The 21,356-nt window shown below is 39.5% G+C and overlaps 1 protein-coding gene across 1 annotated transcript in view; it reads right to left on the reverse strand.

The window, feature by feature from the left end:
* Positions 1 to 21,356, reverse strand: part of CUBN (cubilin) — a 156,260-nt gene that overhangs the window by 120,844 nt on the left and 14,060 nt on the right. The window contains exons 12-22 of the mRNA XM_064444709.1: positions 20,779 to 20,965; positions 18,936 to 19,054; positions 16,375 to 16,609; positions 14,836 to 15,017; positions 13,855 to 14,017; positions 13,462 to 13,652; positions 9,406 to 9,553; positions 8,609 to 8,787; positions 7,945 to 8,107; positions 7,483 to 7,699; positions 6,366 to 6,496 (exon numbers count right to left, since the gene is read on the reverse strand). Coding sequence (XP_064300779.1) covers positions 6,366 to 6,496; positions 7,483 to 7,699; positions 7,945 to 8,107; positions 8,609 to 8,787; positions 9,406 to 9,553; positions 13,462 to 13,652; positions 13,855 to 14,017; positions 14,836 to 15,017; positions 16,375 to 16,609; positions 18,936 to 19,054; positions 20,779 to 20,965 — 1,915 coding nt within the window. The remainder of the gene's footprint in view (positions 1 to 6,365; positions 6,497 to 7,482; positions 7,700 to 7,944; positions 8,108 to 8,608; positions 8,788 to 9,405; positions 9,554 to 13,461; positions 13,653 to 13,854; positions 14,018 to 14,835; positions 15,018 to 16,374; positions 16,610 to 18,935; positions 19,055 to 20,778; positions 20,966 to 21,356) is intronic.

Raw genomic sequence — 21,356 nt, forward strand, 5'->3', positions numbered from 1 at the left:
ATGGTGACTTTTTTTAACAGTGTTTTTTTGCATTCTTGGTCACCTGGAAGGTCTCTTTTGAAAATGTTTTCTGTGGGATAAAAACCTGCAAAGATAGCTACCAGACGTATGTTCCTCATTCATCACAAGAAGAACAAAGATACAGGCAAATAAATCTCTGCCACTGGGTTGTCCGTTGGTACTGACAGGTCAAAAAGGTTTCATGCACTAGTTTACCTAAAATCATGATCTGTTAGTCTTTATCTAGAATTTTAGTCATTTCTGTGTTCCATCCCAGATATGATCTAATGTACACATATAACAATCAGATTAGTCCTGGTCACCTTAAAAACCTTGTGCTGCTTTATAAATCCTGATAATGCCCTTGCTATGTTGCCAGTTTCCATGATGTTTCATGATATGTAGGTTTATCATCAGTCCAGATCCTTGAGTTATAGGATTTCTTGAGAAGCCTGCCTGCAGAGTTAGAAATCTGACTTAGGGATATGACCCAAGTTTTTCCTATGGCTCATTACACAAAAATCTATAAAAACTTAAAATTAAAGTGTGTGTATATTTATTAGCTTACTTATTTTAAGTAATTATTTCCTCCTGATTTTGGAAGGATGGGTGCCTGACTCATGCACATTTAATGATTAGAGGAATTACAACATTGTCATTCCTTATTCAATCAGAGGCTGAGACCATGAATACTAGCTTTTAGCCTAGAGAATATTAAAAATTATGTAACAGATAAGGGCCCTTAGGGTAAAATTAGCAACACAGAGACCAAAATGTCTTTATTGGCCCTTTTAAGAACAATTTCCACAGAATTGTCTAGGTCCTTTCCCTCACCAAAGTTTGCTTCCTTGGGAGTAATCCATACAGAAATTCATATCCCAAGTGTACTATTTTAAACTGGATGTGGTATACTGCTCTACACTTGACATAACAATCTTCTTTATGAGCTAAGGGGGATAAATACAGAAGGTGGAACAGTGACTGCCTTAGAAATGCCAGACCTCCAAGTGTAGACTGAGCATACACTGCTATGAGGGTTAGGTACAGCATAAATGAACCCATGTTTTTTGACAGCCAACTCTCTTCTGGTAACTGGATTAATTCATTGTGTTCTACTTTCAGCAGGCAAGCTGGCACTCCCCTTTTGCACTCATGTCACTGACACAGCGTTTGGGGGTGTGATTGGGCAGTAATAGTTCCTTCAGTGAAAACTGCTAGCAAGGTTAGCAGGAAAACAGTACTTTGACTCCTTTGGCAAAGTTCAGAATGCAGACTAATGCCATATGTGATTATTATATGCCTGGAAAAAATATTAATTCCGTTTATTTTGAAGACACTTATCGCAGCTCATGAAAAACAGAAGAAGGAGGCAATTGTTGAGGACTATCGCACATCTTGCTTTGCCAGTGCGTGAGGTTTTGAGAGCAATTCAATCTGCTTTCTGGTTTTGGTACTGAATGTGTTTGCTCTTCTGAAAAAAACACCATAAATGGCAGTAATGCACTGTAATAGCCAACAGCACAGAAAAATGCCAGCTTTTGTACTACTCACCCATGCAATCATGCAGACTGCAGAAAATTATATCCATGTTTTTTCCCATTAAGAGATATTAATCAGTTGCCACAATTCTAATTAATCAAAAATAAAACTATGGTGTCACAGCTAAAATGGCAGTTTTCTTTCGATCTCACTCTGCCATAGGAAAACCGGGATCCCTAACAATTAGACTTTTATGTAACACTATGCATGTTTAGAAAAAAAAGGACAAAACTGTCACATGAAGTATATGCCTCTCCACAGGCAATGGAAAAGCACATATGCACTTCAGGATGTTTTGTTACTGCTGCTGGCAGATGCTAAAAGGCTTAGTTTTTACCAAGAAGGCACACAAAGGTCCTTTGTACTGTTACAGACCCAAACTCCTTAGAAACACTGGGTACAGCTGTTCAAAAAGAACATCCGACTCTCTTCTGCTGATTTACACATAAACACACAAATTAGAGACATATATACATATATAGGCAGACTCATACCCTGATCAAACATAGACAAATTACAGTGGCCTAACAGGTTGTCAGTTGCCAGCTGATTAAACCTTTTTCCTGAGACTCAGGATGAGCTGAGATGCCCAAGATGCATGCAGGACTTCAGCTTTTTTTTTTTCTGTCTTAGCTCAGTCTCATTCAACCACACCCCTGTATCTCTGCATGTATGTATTTGTCAGACGTTACTTTCCATTCCTGTCTGCTCGTTCAGCTGAAGAGAAAAGCCAGGCAACATCCTCCTAATAATTACTGGGTTCAGTTAGCAAGATGGGAATTAAGATCTCAACTTGTACTCAGCTATCAATAAAGACGACACACAAACCTATACATCACCTTCAGGTGCACTTTTTAAGTCCATGGGTTCACAAATATTTTCTTCCCTTCTTCATCCTTCTCAAACTCTGAATTCCCCAGCCAGTCATTGTCAGCTAACATATACCACACAATGAAGCTGTTTAAAACCAAGTTATCCCTCCTGATAAATATCATAATTCACAATTCACATTGGTAAGGAAGAAAAATCTTATCTTTCACCAAAGCCAGAGAAAGACGAGGAATAAAATCTCTATCAAGAAGCCAATCTTTTAAAAACCTTGTTAAGGCTGACTTTTCTCAGCAGAAAGGATGAAATGAAGCCTCTGTTATGAAACAAAAAAGAAAATGAAAAAAAAGAAAAAAGTCCCATCCCCCCCCCCCCGGCCTGATTCAAAGTAGAACAAATAAATTCCCACTTCCTTGTGAAGAAGTCAAGGACAATAGAATACATACACTGGCTTTAGTGCTACTCTGGTTGAAAAATTGTGGCCTGGATCTTTCAAGACCCTGAGCAACACTTCCAGGAAAGACTATCAAAGATTTTTCAATAATTCTACATGGGTTCTTTGTGGTGTGGTCAGTTAAGATGGGCAAAAGAAAACCCTGTGACTTTCCCCTTTAAAGGACAGCAAGAGAGCCAAGAACAAAGCATCTGAGGTACACATAGTTTAACTGGTCAGTATATATTTTAAACAACTAAGTATCATGCGGGCATATTTGACTGAAGGATTTCCGTTTGTATTACTGCCGTATGAGCTATTCACAGCTACTAGCTGGCAGACTGCTAAGACAATTGTTTGCACTTTATGGACCATGGCCATGGCTGTATCTCGTGGCATTCAAATCTTTTGACCAGGAAATATAGCTTTGTCATTATTTTCAGGCTACTTTTCAACTAATTAATATATCACAGATAAATCATGCCAACAAAAACATTGTTTGCCAAGATGCATGGAGAAGAAAGTTAGTTTTGTTTTACACAAAAACACTTTTTCACTCCTACTTATCCTTTTTTTTTTTTTACTCTTACTTATTCTTTTTTTGTCTCTGTGTGTGTGATAATCTTGTCCATCTTTTCAATAGCTTATTCTCTGTAAAATAACTCCAGGCAAAAGCCTATTGAAACGTCTAATATGAACCAGAACAGCTTTGACTAGTTCTGATATTGGTTACATTCTAGCTGGCTAAGAAAACAGAGCTCAAAAATATGAAAGATTCTTGCTGCATAAGAAACATTATTAAAACCATATTTTCGTTAGAGAGAAAGAAAAAAAAGAAAATAGGCAGCAGATGCAAAGGAAAAAACTACCCATAGCTTTGGTAAATCTCTCAGATATGATTATGCTCAGCAATTTGCTACCTTAGTGTAACTGGATATGCATAAGATGAATATCAGGCCTAAACATCTCACAGTGGGAAAACTAAACTTGATATGATGTCAGTGAAGTGGGGAGTTGGTTCTCACTGCAAAGGCCACATACACACATATCTTTGCCTTCTCTCAGGCCATAGCAGCTTCAATATACTTTATTCTTAATCAAAAATGAATGTTAGCAATCCAGTATTTTTGACAACTTTATAGTATTGCTATGCTTGCGCTGGGACCAAAAGCAACAAATCTCTGTAAAGAAAACAGATTGTAGTTTCAACTTCTCTATAGGGTTATTACTCTCAGTTTCAGTAGTTATCTACTGCTTTACCATAGTTATGCAAACTATAGTGGCTGAAGTGAAAAAGCATTTATTCTAGAGGTCATAGTTTGAGGCCTGAGTGAGAATAAATTGAGAGTTAGCCTGGTTTAGCTGAAGAGTAGTAAAGATATCAGTGTTAATTATGGGGAAAGAAAATCATACCTGTTGTTTAGAGTTTGGATTCTTGTTTCATATAAACATTTCATACAGTTTCTACTTGTAAACAGTATTAAAGAGAAGACAGCCTTGTATTTTTAAGGCATGGTTTGAAACTGTTCCAGGGACAGTGATGTTAAAGTTTGAACCTCACATGATGCATGTAGCAATGCTTTGGATGAAAGATGAGAAAGTCCAGTCACGATGGCGGTGGTAAAGGAGGGGAATATGGAAGACAGGAGGCAGAGTAGTGAAGCTGGACAGAAAATCTTAGGGTTCATCGCCAATAAGATAACTAACAAAACCAGAGAAACAGATAGGGTTACACAGAGACAGAAATATAGATTAATGCTGAGTAAAGAATATTTTGATCTTGATGAACTGTGAGAAAAGCTGCTATAAGAACAGTTAGGAAGGACTCAAATCTACCCATGAAATATTGATCTGAGTTGAAGTAAAAGAAAACACATCACATTAACAAGAAACAACCACATTTACAGAAGTTACAGTTGGCAGCTGCAAAAACAGGCCCACAAAAGGCTTTCTTTATTAAACTGATAATGTCACAATTTCTCACTAGTAAGAACTCAATTTTCAAACTACAGAGTCCTTCTTGGAATATTTTTAAAAGTAGAACTTGGGTTTTGGCCTATTTTTTTCTAAGAAATAGAAATTTCCTCCTTGGAATACTTCTCATCAAATCTTAATTGGTTTTACTGCTTTTTCGTTTCCATGCCAGATAACTCAAGTATGAATGAAGGAAGCTGAGAAAATTGATTATTTGGATTTATAAGTTATCTGGTAGTGAATAAAAACACAGTGGCAAAATCTGTACTGGTCTCATCTACACACATGCTTGAGAGATGAAATAATAGCCAAATTTTCCAAGCTGTCACCAAGAAAGCAGTTACTTTTCATGAGGTAGAAACTGGAGGTTTTGCTGGTTTTAAACAGGTTGGAGAAACTCAGAAAGTAGAAAAAAATAAAATTATTAGAGAAACTAAGATCAAACAATGAGCATAGATGCACAGACGAGTACTATGACTTTCTGGCATTCATCTAATAAATCCCTTGTAGCCTGCACTCACATACACCATCTAGCTAGAAACTGGTTATGATGGATACTCAAATAACCCAGCTACAAATGTATTCTCATCTTTACTTTTTCTATTGTCCCACTCTACCTCTTCTGCAGTTTAATTCTGCTAGGCAGAACCGGCCCCTTTATCCACATAAATCTTCTACTACAGATCTGTGTTTTGCAGCAAGGTGAGCAGACCCATGCCTATTGGGTCTATGAAACTGGTAGTTACATTCTTTCACCAAGAGGCTGTTTTTCCAAAGCGCAGCTCAGTCACTGCTAAAACGCTCTCAGTGCTGGAGAGACGTGCAAACGCTCTGGATTGGGTATGGTGGTTTCAGAACAGTTTGAAAAAACAAATGTGCCCCCACCCTGGAAAACCTTCAACTCAATTAGAATTCAGAATAATTTCTCAGTTTTTTCTCTTCTTTAGAGAACTAAGGGAACGAACAGCCATTCTTCTCTTCCATAGTCTTTACCCCACTGATTGATGTATGTCTTGGCCCCTTAAAAGGAGATACTTAAAGAGCAGATTTAAGGCATAACAGGAGCCTTGGACTCTTCTGGGTACAGAAACGTTGCACTCTGTTGTAATGAAAAAAATCAGCTCATGGTTTCAAGTTATTTTGCTGCTTTACCAAATTTCATCCTACATGACCTTTCTCTGGCCATCATCAATATTGTACCTTAATAGGGACTAAATTAATTTTTATGGTACCTGACAGTCTCCCATTCAAGTGAGTTGTCCACGATTGCTGTTTCCTAGATCATACATACTAAGATGTGAACAGACAAAGCAAATTCAGAAAATGCTATTCCTAAATAATTCATGCAGTTCTGCCATGTCAGCTCTTAGTGGCTTTTTAAAGAAAACAGCAGCGTTGCTTACAGAAATGTATTTCTGCTTCCCTAGGAGGAAAAAGCTTGTGAATAAAGCAGGATAGATAAGGAGGGGGAGAAGAGGCACCAGGCAGTCTTCTGTTAACACAGAAAATAATGTTTCTGTTTCTTGTAGTAGTTATTTACAGTGACAGCTGAAAACATTAAATTTGCATAATTAACAGACTGACATATTACCTTTTGATGCATCCAGGGAGACATAATTAGCTGAGAAGCCCACAGATGCAATGCTGTGATCAGTCACGAAGTACATCATCATCATGTTGCCACCACTCGTGAGAGATGGTGGAATTGATCTTCCACAGTACCTGCACGAAAAAGATGCCCCAAATTGAATGGCAGTACTTTATGAAGCATCTGTATTAGTGGAAGAGGATTCAGCTTTCCTGAGAAGTTTCAACAGCTACACATACACAAATCTCTCCTTTGGATGATACTGGTCCCAGATATATACCCTGTATCATGGGACTAAATAGCACACTACATATACAAGGGTACAAATCCAACTTGTGTGGCAAAGTCAGAGGAGAAACAGTTCATCAAGTTGTTAAATTCTTATTGAAATTATTCTATGCTGTACCTACAACATATTCTGTTCTTTTGTAGGAGTCAGAGTGGCTGGCCAAAGCCTAAGGTTGCAAAAAGCTCTCCATTATAATACGGGAGTAATTTTCTCCATATTTTCCAAAATACTGCCATGTCACCGAACTACTTTACAGTCTGTAGCTGCAGCTGGATACTGTACCCAAGTAGTTCAGGTGTTCTTGAATTCTAGGATGGCAAAACCCTCTGTATATCCCATTTGGCGAAGGAGGGAAAAAAAGAAAAGATTCTTCCCTAAGATAAAATCGCATATCAGGAGAAAGGGAAAACAATATCCTATAACATATAGGCTTTGGTTTAGTTTTTGCTGAGATCCAAACACACAATCTTTTAAGTAATCTTTTTTTCACTTCTGCAGCTGTTTCAAATCTCATCTTTTCCTGGGCATAATACTGCTTTTGAACTTATCTCCCCAAATCAAAATGTTAATGGAGCTGGAAAATGCCAGCTATTGAAACCTATCAAGTTAGTTTCTCACAGTAAAATGTGTATTAAAGGTGCTTCTCAATCCATGGTCAAAGAAAGCAAGCTGCCTTCACTATACTAGGCAGTGAAATTGCTGCTATTGTTTCTGTAATGCAAAGAAATTAATCTAAACACAAAATTTAAGGAAGCAAATTGGATGTTCAGATCTACAGAACAGTGCTCATTCTACAGTAATTCAGCTCTGTAGGCTAATGGACATATTCACCTTCCCAATTTTTGCATAGTGCTGTTGTCATATATTTCAAGATAATCATTTCCACAACTATAATCAAATGCCAAGTTAAATGAAGTGAATGTCAGGCGGATAAGGTAGCCGGGTGGAACGTTGATAATCCAGGTGCAGTTAATACCGTGCAGGTAGACATCTGGGTGACCAGGACTTGTAATGGTTCCTTCTGATCCAGTGATAAACCCTCCACATACTGTAGAGATTTAAAACATCAGGTTAAATGATACATTTATAAAAAAGTTAGGCATTTATAAAATTGGTTCCTTTTCTTTCTGAAATTTCAAAATTTTTTTTTTCTCAATGCATACTACACAGTAACCGATTCAGAATTTATCTCCTATTACACCATCATAAAACTGGATGGCCAACTGTTTTCCATGTACAGGAAAATTGGGAAGTCCCAACACTCTACACAGAAAACAAAGAAAAAATCCTTACCTGTATCTAAAGGCCAGTACTCAGCTCTGAAGCCAAAGTTGGTAAGAGAGGAAGCTCTGAATTTGATATAGAGATTGTTCCTTGTAGAATGCACTCTAGATGGTACAGCTATACCACAGTATTTCTCCAGAAGAGGAGAGTCTGTGTTGTTGCCATCTCTGACCTGAAGAACAGTGTATTCAAAATACCCCAAACAAATTTCTATCGTAATAAAGTTGTAATCATAAGTAAATTCATAAGAACCATATATAAAAGAGATCCTTAGTAAGTCAAGCCCTACCCTTTCTTCAGCATGGTTTCTACTACAGGCACATAAAATGCAACCTTATGGCTGCCAGAGAAGCACTGTCCCACCCAAAGAATGTCAGATGGAGAAAAGTTGAAATCTTACACCCTCAACAGTAAGTGGCACATAAACCTCCAAAACCAGGTCTGTCTGTTTAAAGACACCTGATACTCGTTTCTGATTATCAAAATGGTCATGCCATCTTTGGAGAACCAAGAAAACGTTTGGGATCCCATTAAGAACATGGAAAAGCTTTTATGACTGCTGTAAGAAGTGATTGCCTATCAAGCAGTTCTGCTTTGGTGGAGGTAAGTATGAGAAGGAACATACAGATAAGAATCTATCTACTATTCAGAGTAGATGTGTATTATTCTTTACCTCAATGTAGTCCAAATCACAGGTCGTTGTATTTCGAATGTCAAAGTTGATAAAGTTAAGAATCACCACTTTTCTTTCTGGCTGGGAGATGATCCACTCACAGGTCTTTGGGTGAGGGGGCATCCTGGGGTAGTAAGGTGAATGGATAGTGCCTGCTCCAGACAAGGAGCCTCCACAGGCTGCCAAGAGACACCAAGAATTAGTACTTGTGATGAATGGTTTCAAGGACTGTATAATGTGATGTCTATCAAATATCACTATGAAATCAGAAGAAAACCACCCCTAAAAACCTGTCATCTTACAGCATCTACTACAGATCATCCAAGTAGTATTAAGAACAAATTTAAAAGAACATGTTGCTGTAAGTATAGCATAAACGTATATACAGAATACCAATCTCACTGTGTCCAGGAAATCTAATGGATTTGACTCATTTGTTTCACAGACGCAGATAGATTTGCTGGTGATTAAGAACTAGAAGATAGGAAAAATGAAAGTAAAAAGATTTAGGCAGAATTATATCTATATCATCTTCAGTATGTTAGTGGTAAGTGATTTATCATTAATAAAAGCAATGAGGTTTTCAAGCATGCTAGGAGTGCCTACAGCAGACCTTCTGCAGACATCATCTTAGCATTTCTAAAAGTAGCAATAAATAAATAAATCAACTCTATTTTTTTCTTTCCTTTCTTTTGAAGTTTGTCTTAAAACCATTATATGGATAATATAGCACGGAAATGACTGGAAGTGTCCAAATTCCAGATCAGTTCACTGTGCAGGTGACCACTTCCTCTTACCAACTTGATAAATGGCCCTGAAGCTACCCTTCTGCACTGTCTTGAACTTGATCCAGAGACTGTTGCTGGTAGAAGTGATTGGAGACATGAGTGTACTATGACATAATTTGCTAATAAGAGAAGACATCTCATTGTCACCATCTCGAACCTAGTCATCAAAAAGCAAAAAAGAAAAATGTCAGTTCATAAAAGCGTTGGGATCTGATATCCAGATAAAACAAAGTCTCACAAAAGCTGCTAAATAACAAAAGGAGTAAATATTTTACTTATTTATAAGAGGGACAAAGAGCCATCACAGTAACTAGCACAAGCACATGATTTATAAGAGCTGAAAGGATCAGTGTACAAGACACACATGTGCTACTGTCACAGGACATTAGGATGAAACAGATCTCTGTGAACCACAGCTTTAGTACAACCTGCACCTACACTTCCAAAAGTGGCACCTTTAGTATGAAAGAGACAGGTAAGGTGCTCACCAGTGATAGCTATGAAATTTTTGCCATCACTAAAATCTGCTGGGGGGAAAAGAGGCATTTGTGAAGTTTTTTGCTCTGGCCATGAAGCTTCTAGTAATTTTTCAGTGGCATTTCTCCAGAACAAACACATGTCCCATCACACCCATACATCAATGCAACCAGAGAGCTTGCTAACAGGAGATGTGACTCAGTCCCTAAAGCAGTAAAGAGGTATATCGATGTCTTTCCATTACTTTATCTGAAGGGTCCAATACATGGTAATGACATTGGAGCTATATCAGGGAATCACTTCCAGCTTTTACCTTCTGCACTGCCACTCTACTGACCTCAGTCAATTTGCTAATCAAAGGAGAAACATATCTGATGTGTTTTTCCAGAAGTTGACTATAAATCCTATCTATCAAGGGGACTAGAAGGGAAAGAGGTATTTGCACTTCTAAACTTCAGGCCCTGAACCCACAGACTGTGAGTAAGAACAGGTGCATCTAGGGGACCAGGCAGAGCACCAGTATAAGCCAAGTTGTTCTGAACACCATCTGAGGTGCCCCCCTTGTTCCAAGAGGGCAGCCAAGAAGGTGAGGTCCAAAAAACAGGTCCTCTGCTATTCGCCAAGGCAAAAAATTTAATTTTTCTCCCAACAATGCTCCTGAAAAAACCAGCTCTCTTCTGCTGTAAAAGTGGTGGTAGCTCAAGTAGCTGGAGCTGCTTTTAAATGTACCTATATGCTGTCAACCCAAAAAAATAATTCCAGTGAAATAATTGGCAAAGCCAGGGACATCCAGCTTTCAGGCCCCCTCTCATCACCTCTTCTTTCTTCCTCAGCTGCATTCTGCCATGGGCTGGTAGAGAAGGCAGGGAAGCCTTGTCGGTGCCCTGATGAGCAAGCGGTGGCTGGCATTCTTGCCCAGCTTTGGCAATCTCAAGGTGGTGATACAGTTTTCTTATTAACAGATATTTTTAATTTCCCTGGAACTTGAGTTTAAGGTGCCAGAATTATTCTGTATTTACAGCAGAGCAACTGAGATCAGAATTTATGCTGGAATATTTAGAAAACCTTCAGACAGCAGTGCAAGTTTCTAGAACTATAGTTCACAGGAGTTTACATTTTTTCTTGAGCTGATTCTCTTACATTTTTGGCTGATAAAGCACAGCGATTAGTGATAAAAGTAACAGATTCTCTAAATCATGTGAGTAATGTCTCCTATTGCCAGTTAGAAGGATGGCATGGAAAAGGAGATGTCTTGGCTAACACCTTAGCTCTGCAACACCATGTCGCAGCCTTTCTTAAATAAGTTTTATTGTCTCTAGTTTCTTATTGCAGGTCCCTGGTCCCAGGCTGTTCCTTCCTTAGTAAGAGACCAAATGCCCCTCCCTGAGCTAGTGCCTGTGAGCTGTGTCTGGTCCCTGCAGGAACTCTGCAGGTTTCCTGGTATCACCAGGGAATAATCTGCACGTTTTCAAAGTGACATAACAATTGTCAGAGAGTGACTTTTAAAGTAACTGAAACAGCCATAAGCTGTCTCTCTAGCTGAACTTAATGATAAAACCCAGTGAGACAGTATTTTAGAAAGGCATATATGGAAAATCAGGCCTTGATAAAAAAAGCACTGTGCTTTAGTTGTACTGACCGTCCCAGTCAGAAAATGTCAGTTGTGTTTCTCTGCTCTGGGCTGAGCCACCGAGTGAGAGGGCAGGAAGAAGAGGAGGATAGAAACACATGGAAACTGAACAGCTTGTGACTGATCAGCAAACAGCGAGGTAAATGCCTTGCTGAACTAATAGAAACTGATTGCGTTCAACAGAAATGGTTTTGTTTCTCTGGCTGCTGTGAATTTAGCTGCTGTTCTGCCAGCAATTAGGCAAGAGGAGTACTAGGCCAAACAAACAAAAGCTGTCTGTTTTCATTAAACACACTTCCCCTCTCATTTCAGAAATTAATTACACTTCATTCCAACCAAAGTCTCTGAATTAGAGGAGGAGGGAAGGGAACGATGTCAGCACAATAACATCTTTTAAAAACAGATTAACTGCGCAGAGCTCATAGGAGCCTACTCCTCACTTGGTCAAGAAGAGATTAAGCACAAAACCAAACCCCACTGCCACATAACTGCGTAGCTGGCAGCGCAGGACCCAGCTCCGTGCTGGGGCCACAGGGCTTGGCCTACCTGCTGCAGCTGTGGCGGTGCCTTTGCTAACCAACCAGGTGTCTATGCCCAGTTTGTTTCACTTCTATTTACCCCTGTGCAGTACAGACGCAGTTTTACACAGACAGCAGTACCCAGAAGTCATTCCATGTAGGATGAAGTATTTATGACTCTATGGAGAAACACAGGCCAGGTACTACAGCAGCCTCCTTGAGACGTGGAGAGTCAGGGTGCGGCGCGGAGAACTGGGACAGCGTGACAGGAGAAGGGGCATGGGCCACCGACATAAAGAGCTCTCAGGCCCTGAGGACGCCAGCAGGACTCACTGGCCCAGCCTTGCCTCCCCCAGGGCCCCTGCACCCTGCCCATGGCCTAGGACCCCATGTCAGCCCCCCAGGGCCATAAGTCCCTGCCCCAGCAACACTGCAGCAGGGCTGGTGCCCAGCTCCCCACAGCCCTGCCCTGCCTGGCCGTGGGCTCTGCTGAGCCAGGCCCACATCCCAGCCTGACCTTGGCTCACCCCTGTCGCCAGGGAGGTGTCCGACGCCTGGGGCTGCCCTGCTCCCTGGCCAGGGCAGTGGGGCAGGCCCTGACTGTGAGGAGCACCCCCGGCCCCCACGAGCCCCCGGCTTGCACAGCACCGTGCCAAACCTCACCCGTGGTCAGTTAAAGAAAAGCAGACCTGGAGCTGGACAAAACTGGGCTTAGGGATAGCAAACAAAATGAAGAAATGGTGTCTAGTGTACTTAAAAGGCATGCTGTAGTAGTAAATTCAGACATAACATGAAGTTGCAGACCAACGAAGAGAGAGCTAGGTGTAAAAGCACTGCAAGTGAATCCCAGTTAGTATCAATATTACTACTTATTATTATTACATTTTCCATACAGAAACATTCTAACTGTACTATTCTTTTTTTTTTTCTATAATAATAAGATTTAGACTAGTAACAATTCTTGAATTCTTGTAATATTTCAGTTATTCTAACAATAAAATCCTGGCTTTCAAATGTATATCTGTACATATGTATATATAAATACATATATGGTGTGCTTCCTTTTTGAGCCAGAACAAGATTTTTCATAAAACACAATGATGCCAGAAAAAAATGCTGTATAGTGACTATGGCATTATTTCTATTTTTCTTGCATTTGGCATGCATTTACCAAAGGTCCAAACTCCACCTTAATCATGTACAGCTGAGTAAGAATTAGCGTTAAGCTAGACTGATTTTCTTCTTCTGTTATCTTTGCTTCATTCCAAATATACAGCCCTGCTCTTTTAGCCCCTGTGACTTTTGGACCCTAATAAACTGATATACTTAGTCCACGATTAACACCTATTTCTGCAGTGGCCCTTGGGACAGAAATTTTGCAGCTTGGTTTTGTACACACATGTAATCAAACTTTCATATCAACCGATCAAGAGAAATCACCTCAATATAATTCGATGAACAACCAGTGTGACTCTCCAGCTCCATATGGGTGAAGTTGAGGTATAATTTTTCATCCTCTGGCTGCCTGATAATGTAGATACATTGTCGGTTGTTGATATAAGGGTTAGGCCAGAAAGGGGATGTGATAACCCCTTCACTATCCGTGTAATTTCCTCCACAACTTGGATCTGCTATATTAAGAAAAAAATATATAAATTGAGATATTCACGAGTATAGTAACTCTTTCAGCTTAGGCTACTTCTGTACAATGGCTGCAAATCAAAGAGGATTTCTGCATTATTAAATAGCAAGTGCTAATTACATCCATTCATGTGTTGTTGGCTGTAGCTTGGGAATGTCACAGACCAATCTTTAATGCTGAATTTTACTTACCAGGAGATGTTGTATAGAGAATGTGGAAGCCTTTATCAGTAACTAAGTCATCAGAGTGAAAGTGAATCCATGCATACGGACCAGTGGTTTGGAGTGGAGGTGGAGATCCGATGCTACAGTATTTACCAAGGACAGGGTCTTGTGGAAGAAGACCATCTCGAATCTAGACAGAATGGTAGATCAGCATTTAGGATTATTAGATGTGTGCCAACTGTGAACAGTACCAACATTCTTAAGTTATCTCAGGGGCCCCAGGAGATGTTGCAGATGGTGGGTGGAGGGAAAGCTTATAGAAAGTTTCCTCCAAACACATGGGAAACAAGAAACAGACCAACCAGCATAGATGTGATGGTGCTCCTAGGAGAGTCATCAAGGGTTTTGTGAAAGGGAAAGAAAGTGTCAGATCTACTGTTGAATTGTTTTCCTGAAATCATGCTCTGCATTGCAAAATTTTGGAGAACATGCTATTCCAAAACAGCTTCTCATTTCCATGACTGGGTATTTGGTGAGTTCTGTAACCATGACTTTGCACTTGAGAAAAAACCCTATGCTCACATATCAAGTCATGGACTGTATTATGATATGAATCTATTAATCTTAGATCTCTTTCCCTAATAATTTACCTTAGGCTGAAGGTTAATTATGTTAACCTCTGTGGGTTGACATTTGACAAGGAGTTTGTAGACTGAACTTTGTAAGAAAGTGAAAGCTTCCCACCGGGTATATTTGGCCTGAATCCCATCCTCTTAGATGGAAGACTTCCACTGACTTCAGTGGAGAAGGTTCTTACCCTGTTTCAGTTATACTGCTCTGTATCTGATTGTGCATTAATGGCTGGAATAAGTAAGTACAAAAGAACATTTCAACCCAGAATTTAATTTTCAGACAGTCCCCTTTTGTGTGTAAAAAAAAGTTTTGAAATATCTTGTTTTGCAATAACATAGCCATAAAATGCTGTCATAATCCACATTTACACTTTACCTCTAAATGGTCGTAACTGCAGTTCTCATGGTGTTCTAGGTTTAATGTGCCAAAAGCAAATGTGATGAGGAGGCCAGGACTGGTTGAGATGGTCCAGAAACAGTCTCTGTTTACAGGATAGTTACCAGGGTATCCTGGAGAGCTTATCGAGCCGTAAGTACCCGTCAGCTCACCACCACATTCTAACAGAAAAGAAATATGGAAGAACACAGTCTTCAACACCACATGTCAGGTCAGAAGGTGAATTTTCCTGTAGTGTCAAAACTAGGTATGGCTTTGGGATCCAGAATAAATTCAAAACAAAGATCAAGCCAAACCAACAAGTTACTTCTTCTTTTAAATCTTACAATTAATTCTGCAACTCAATTATAAAAGCAGAACTCCAAATATTTCCTGATTACACAGTAAAAGAAAGATTCTTTCCCAGTTATGATGGAAATAACTTTAGGACAATGATCAAAAACACTGTGTTTTGTATTGGATTTACAAAATTAATCAGAATTTCTGTGCTTTCTAAATAGCCTCCATGTTTTATCCTAGCACAAGACTGTTTTCACTTTTAAAAAATGTTAATTACAGGGAAGGCTGTTTTACATACCTGTAATAAAAAAACCCATTCCTCTCAGTATAACAGTTGGGAATGGTAGGGGTAACATGTATGTTATACCTAAGGAATAGCTAGTTTAGTCACATCTATGCCTCTCTCTCTCTGCTTTTTTTGGTTTGGATTCCTCCCTGCCGCCAAAAGATCTGTTTTCACTTTTCAGTATCTGCATTTGTCAATTAGCAAATATCTATCTAATAATGTAAATAGAAAGCAAAAAAAGACCCCAAATCACATCAAAAGCATTTCAGTAAATATTTCTGGAAACAAAGAAACCATTCCTCCCCTTCCCCCCCCCCCCCCCGCAAATTTCTATACTTTTTTACTCTATGGTTCTTTCAAGATGCAAACCAATACACAATTTTATTTCCAGACAATACACAAGAACATTGGAGTGAGCTCAATGTTGCACAAGATGATTTGGGGTTTATCTCTAGAAATGGAGGCCTCCTGGAAGAATTACGCAAGTGACGTTACCAAGAACTCAGGCAGATGTGTACGGCAAATCATACCAAAAAGCTCACAGATAATTTAAAATCAAACTCCCAATAATCTATCATGTTTGGAAAGTGTGGTTCAAACTTTTTAGCCTCTTGTAAATTGTCAGAGGCAAAAATTGTTATCTTGCTTGCTCAAAGTACTAGATATTTCTGTGAGAATAGAGAAGTAATCAGAAGAACGGCATCTCCAGGAACACATGCTCTTTGGGGGATTTCTCACAGGAGGTATGAAACAGCCTTAAAAAACAGTAGAAAGTTATTGATGCAGAGGCCCAGAGTTGGAGTTTAAGTATTTTAAAGTGACACGTATGTATACATTTCAGCCTCACTTACTGTCCTACTGCTCCTAATGTTTCCTAATCAAAGGAAATAAGTCATTCATTTTGTTCCAAAGCCATGAAGATGCTAAATTACTTGACATTTCATCGAACTTACCAGGATCCTGAGATTCCCACCGAACAGTAAAACCTTCAGATGTAATGGTGTGGTCTGAGTAGAACCAAAAATACAGGGAGTTGTGGGAACTGAAAAGCTCTGCAGGAGGTGAGGAGCCACAGTATTTTCCCAGCATGTGCATTGACGCTGAAGGCCCATCATGGATTTGAAGGAAGTCAGAGTTACACTCATTACTTGCTCCCAGTTGGAAGAACGGGAAAATAATATGCAGAATCTAACAAGGAGGAACAAAACAAGAAATCTCTTTTTTCCATCTGCTGAAACATTGTTTATGCAGTAACTCTGTATAGACCAGACATGTGTTCATGCAACTGTGAGAACCTAAAAGCTTTGGAGCCATTATGCCATTTCCTGAAAAGTTCCAGGACAGAAGAAGATATTACAGAATCTTAGGGGTCAAAAGGAAAGAGGGAAGATAGGAAAGAATTTGGACAGAGAAGTTGTCTGGAAAGAGCACTGTTTTTATAAACTAATAATTGAGACCCTTTGCTTGTGTCTGTTATATATGTGAAATATATACATATATATATTTCAAGCTATGTGAAAATTTTGAAATACAGCATAAAATACTTGATTCCAGGTATCCGCTAGCAGTTTTCTCCTCAGATAATTCACATTTCTCATCCTTGCTATGGCTGAAAGTATTGTCATGGGAGTTAAAAGAAAGATATTATCTTTTTTTGCATATATAAAAACAGTGTCTCATAAGCCCACTCTAGATACTTAGTGATATACACAGCTTTATATATATGTTCAGATTCCTCACTGATGTGCTTTAATACAGCTCTGCTGAAGACAGTAGTGGCTCTCAGGCTTAAAGCTAAGGATATGTCACATACTTATACGTAATGCTGTATAAACCACTAGGAACTGCTGGTTTATAAAACTACTTAATTCACTCCATGAAATGTCAAAAATAGATCAAATATTTAGATCCTAAGTAAGAACTCTCATGCTAAGGTGTGGAGTAACATAGAATCACATAGAGTCATAGAATCATTAATGTCAGAAAACACTTCTAAGACCATCAAGTCCAACCATCAGTCCAACACTACCATGTCTCCTAAACCATGCCCTGAAGTGCCATGTCTACACATCCTTTAAATACCTCCAGGAATGGGGACTCCACCACCTCTCTGGGCAGCCTGTGCCAATGCCTGACCACTCTTTCAGTAAAGACATTTTTCCTAATATCCAATCTAAACCTCCTCTGATGCAGCTTGAGGCCATTTCCTCTCGTCCTATCACTAGTGACCTGGGAGAAATAACCAACACCCACCTCACTACTACAACCTCCTTTTAGGTAGTTTTAGAAAGCAATGAGGTCTCCCCTCAGCCTCCTCTTCCCCGGGCTAAACAACACCAGTTCCATCAGCCGCTCCTCAGAAGACTTGTTCTCCAACCCTTCACCAGCTTTCTTTGCCCTTCTCTGGACACGCTCCAGCAACTCAATGTCCTCCTTGTAGTGAGGGGCCCAAAACTGAACACAGTGTTCGAGGTGTGGCCTCACCAGTACATGCTGAGTACAGGGGCACGATCACTTCCCTACTCCTGCTGGTCACACTATTCCTGATACAAGCCAGGATGCTGTTGGCTGCCTTGGCCATCTGGGCACACTGCTGGCTCATGTTCAGCCAGACATTGAACAACACCCCCAGGTCCTTCTCCACTGGGCAACTTCCCAGCCACACCTCCCCAAGCCTGTAGCGTTGTATGGTGGTGTTGTGACCCAAGTGCACGACCCGGCACTTGGCCTTGTTAAACCTCATACAATTGGCCCATCCATCCAGCCTGTCCAGATCCCTCTGCAGAGCCTTCCTACCCTCGAGCAGATCCTAAACTCCCACCCAACTTGGTGTCATCTGAAAACTTACTGAGGGTGCACTAGATCCCCTTGTCCAGATTGTAGGCAAAGATATTAAACAAGACTGGCCACAACAGCGAGCCCTGGGGAACCCCGCTCGTGACCGACCGCCAAACATATTTTGTAGTTGTTATTTGTAACACAGGTGGAATTGTTATTTGCAGGTCAGAATCAGAATATACATTTGAGTGTAACATTTAAAAATTGATCCTTATAAAATTAAAATTCTGTCATTACACAAAGCCATTGACAGTATGAATTCAGCATTCAACATTTCTGGCACTCAGGAATCAGAAACATGAAAATGTTCTGGGGTCAATTAGCTCACAAACCAACTGTGGAGCCCATCAGAGCAGAGCTTTTCTCATGCGGCTATTCACAGATCACATCCTAAAGCAAGGTAAAGCCAGGCACCTTCTCTAGCTGGTGGTAGGTGAATAAATTCTAACCCTCAGCTGCACAGGAAAAGCCTTGAAAATATAACCTAGGCAAGTTCTTAGTCTAGGGAGCCTGAAGGTTTGTAAAGTTCTGATACTTATTCTTTTTGAAAAACTACTTATTCTGAGGGGATTGGATCACAATATTGGAATATGTGGCATGAAGGTGATCACATTTGCTGTGATGAGCTGAGGGGTCCTGCAGAGTGTGGGTTTCTTTAACCTGAAATCTGTTTTACCTTGTTGGGATTAGTTTGAATGACCCAGGCGCAGCTGACCCCACTGTTGGACCACTGGCTGTTTGGGTTGTTAGGGTAACTGAAAGTCCCCCTGGAGCCTGAGAGATATCCTCCACAAACTGCAGAAAGAGATAGAAAATTAAACAGGTTAATTTGTGCTATCACTATACAGACTTATAAGAAAAACCTAACTTGCTTGCATAGTTTTGGCTTCCTAAGCATTTAAAACAAACATGAAAGATAGTTCTATAAAAGACTCTTCAGGATTTTGTCTTAAGTGGAATAACATCACAAAAAACCCCCAGGAAAATTACTCTGAGAAAAAGTAGCTCCTGGAAAAAGAACAAAGATTTTCAGCTGGAATACGTTGATACTGCCAAAAGATGTTAATTCTGTCTCAGGAAAATGTCCATAAACTAGTTTGCTTTGAGAAGGCTACCTCCAGATAGAATCTTTAAATTTTTCACCTACAATGAAATAACATTTTGAAGTTAAAATGATATAAAATTGTGGTGCATCATAGACGTTATCCTTCAAATGTTTTATTGTCCCATTTATTCTTTTTGGTCAGATTTCTGGCCCTGATAATACCTCTCATGATATACTGTGGTCTCTTCTCTCACTGAGCCATTCAGTGAATGGGAGCTGTGACCTGGGAATCCCAAACAGCTACAGAAAAATATGTCCAGGAAGTAAACAATGCACATATAGTTACAGTGTACAACAAGTGGGTGTAGTTTAGCATTGAACTGATGCTAAAGAAATATTCAGCTCTCAGCAAACTGAAGTATTTTGTTTCAAGGGGTGGTAAAAAAATATAATTTTGTTTTAAGTGTCCATCTAAAACATCTCACCATTTCTCAACCAGATTCAGAATTATCATATCATAAAATGTATTATTTTTCCTTTGATTAGGAACTAAACCAAAAGGTGATACATTATATAATTTCTCACTAGACAAAATCTGTTTTTCTATCCCTTTTATTATGAATGGTTAAAATTATTTTTTTTTCATATGTGCTTAATAATAAAACATTACTGGTTAAATATTTAAGTAAAATAGGGAAGAGTCTGAAGTAGCTCTAAAATAGAGCAGATTTCACAGGGGCTCAGTGAAAGTTTTACATTCTGTATTCTGTGAAAAGATAATCTGCTTTCTTCACAGCAATCCACAATAAATATGAGCCATATGGCAGATGGTTGCCACAGGGATGCTCACCGGAATGCTATCCTGACCTTGTTCAATTAAAACTAATGGCAAAAAAATCCCAAACAAACAGAAAATGTTATATTAAGAAGAAACATTAAGGCAAGACCTTGCAGCCACTCTATAAAACTCAGAGTTCCCCATTTTCATGGATAACATTTCTTTTGTTAAATTTCTGTTTAAAACCTTTTTCTGCCTTTTTTTCTTGACTAAAAATATCAGGACCTCTCAACTTCGCAACAAATGAGAGAGTATGCGCAGAAGAGAAACATTAGTATATTCTCTTGTAAATCTGCTCTCCTTATATCGGATCCTCTTTCCCAACCAGCTTTAGCAGACCACTTTCTCAGGAACAGAGATCTGATTTTAGGATGCCTGGTATCTAGTCAAGGCCAGTGGACCTGCAGATCAGTTTCAGTGTCACGCTCCTACTTCTACACAAAGCAGCTATAAATAAAACTCATGGATCACACTGACTTCAAGGGACTTTGGACTGGGACCTGTAATCCACCAAGAAGGCAGCCAATTTTTTCCACCGTTACTTAGTTCTTATTCACATATTAATCATATACACCAAACATCTACTCGCTGAAGCCTGGTGGCCCATTTCTCATGGGAAAGTTGTTCTGGCCATACCTTGCTGGGCAGTCTGGCACTGTGGTCCTGTCCAGGCACTGGTGCACTCACAGGAGTAGCTATTGACTCCATCGGTGCAGGTCCCCCCATTCTGGCATGGGTTGCTAATGCATTCGTCAATGTTCTCTGTACAGTTAGGGCCTGCCCAGCCCGCATTACACAGGCAGAAATATCCAGAGGTCATTGCCTGCAGGTATAAGTGAATGCAATAAACTTAATGAGCGTGGATCACCTAAAAGAATCAATGTAGTCAGCAAAAAGACTGATATTTACACTTACTTTATGTGGAGATATCAGAGCAAAGAAATAAAATCTTTGGAATTTAATGGCCTGGATGGTCACTGGTGAATACCAAAATAAACATAAAGCCTAGATTATCTCTCTCTTTGCTTTTTCTATTATGTTATTTCTTTGCAGAGCTCTTTCAAATTACTTTCTAAAAAGTCAAAACCTGTATTCATTTTGCCATTCAGAAAACTGTTTGCTTGGCTTTGAAATTATCACCCTAGAAATAAGTAAGTCAATCATATTATCTAAACCTTATAAATAGCAAGTCAAGATATCAGTGGTTTATAAAT

Source organism: Phalacrocorax carbo, chromosome 2, assembly GCF_963921805.1.
Source record: "Phalacrocorax carbo chromosome 2, bPhaCar2.1, whole genome shotgun sequence".
NCBI classification, from domain to species: Eukaryota; Metazoa; Chordata; class Aves; order Suliformes; family Phalacrocoracidae; genus Phalacrocorax; species Phalacrocorax carbo.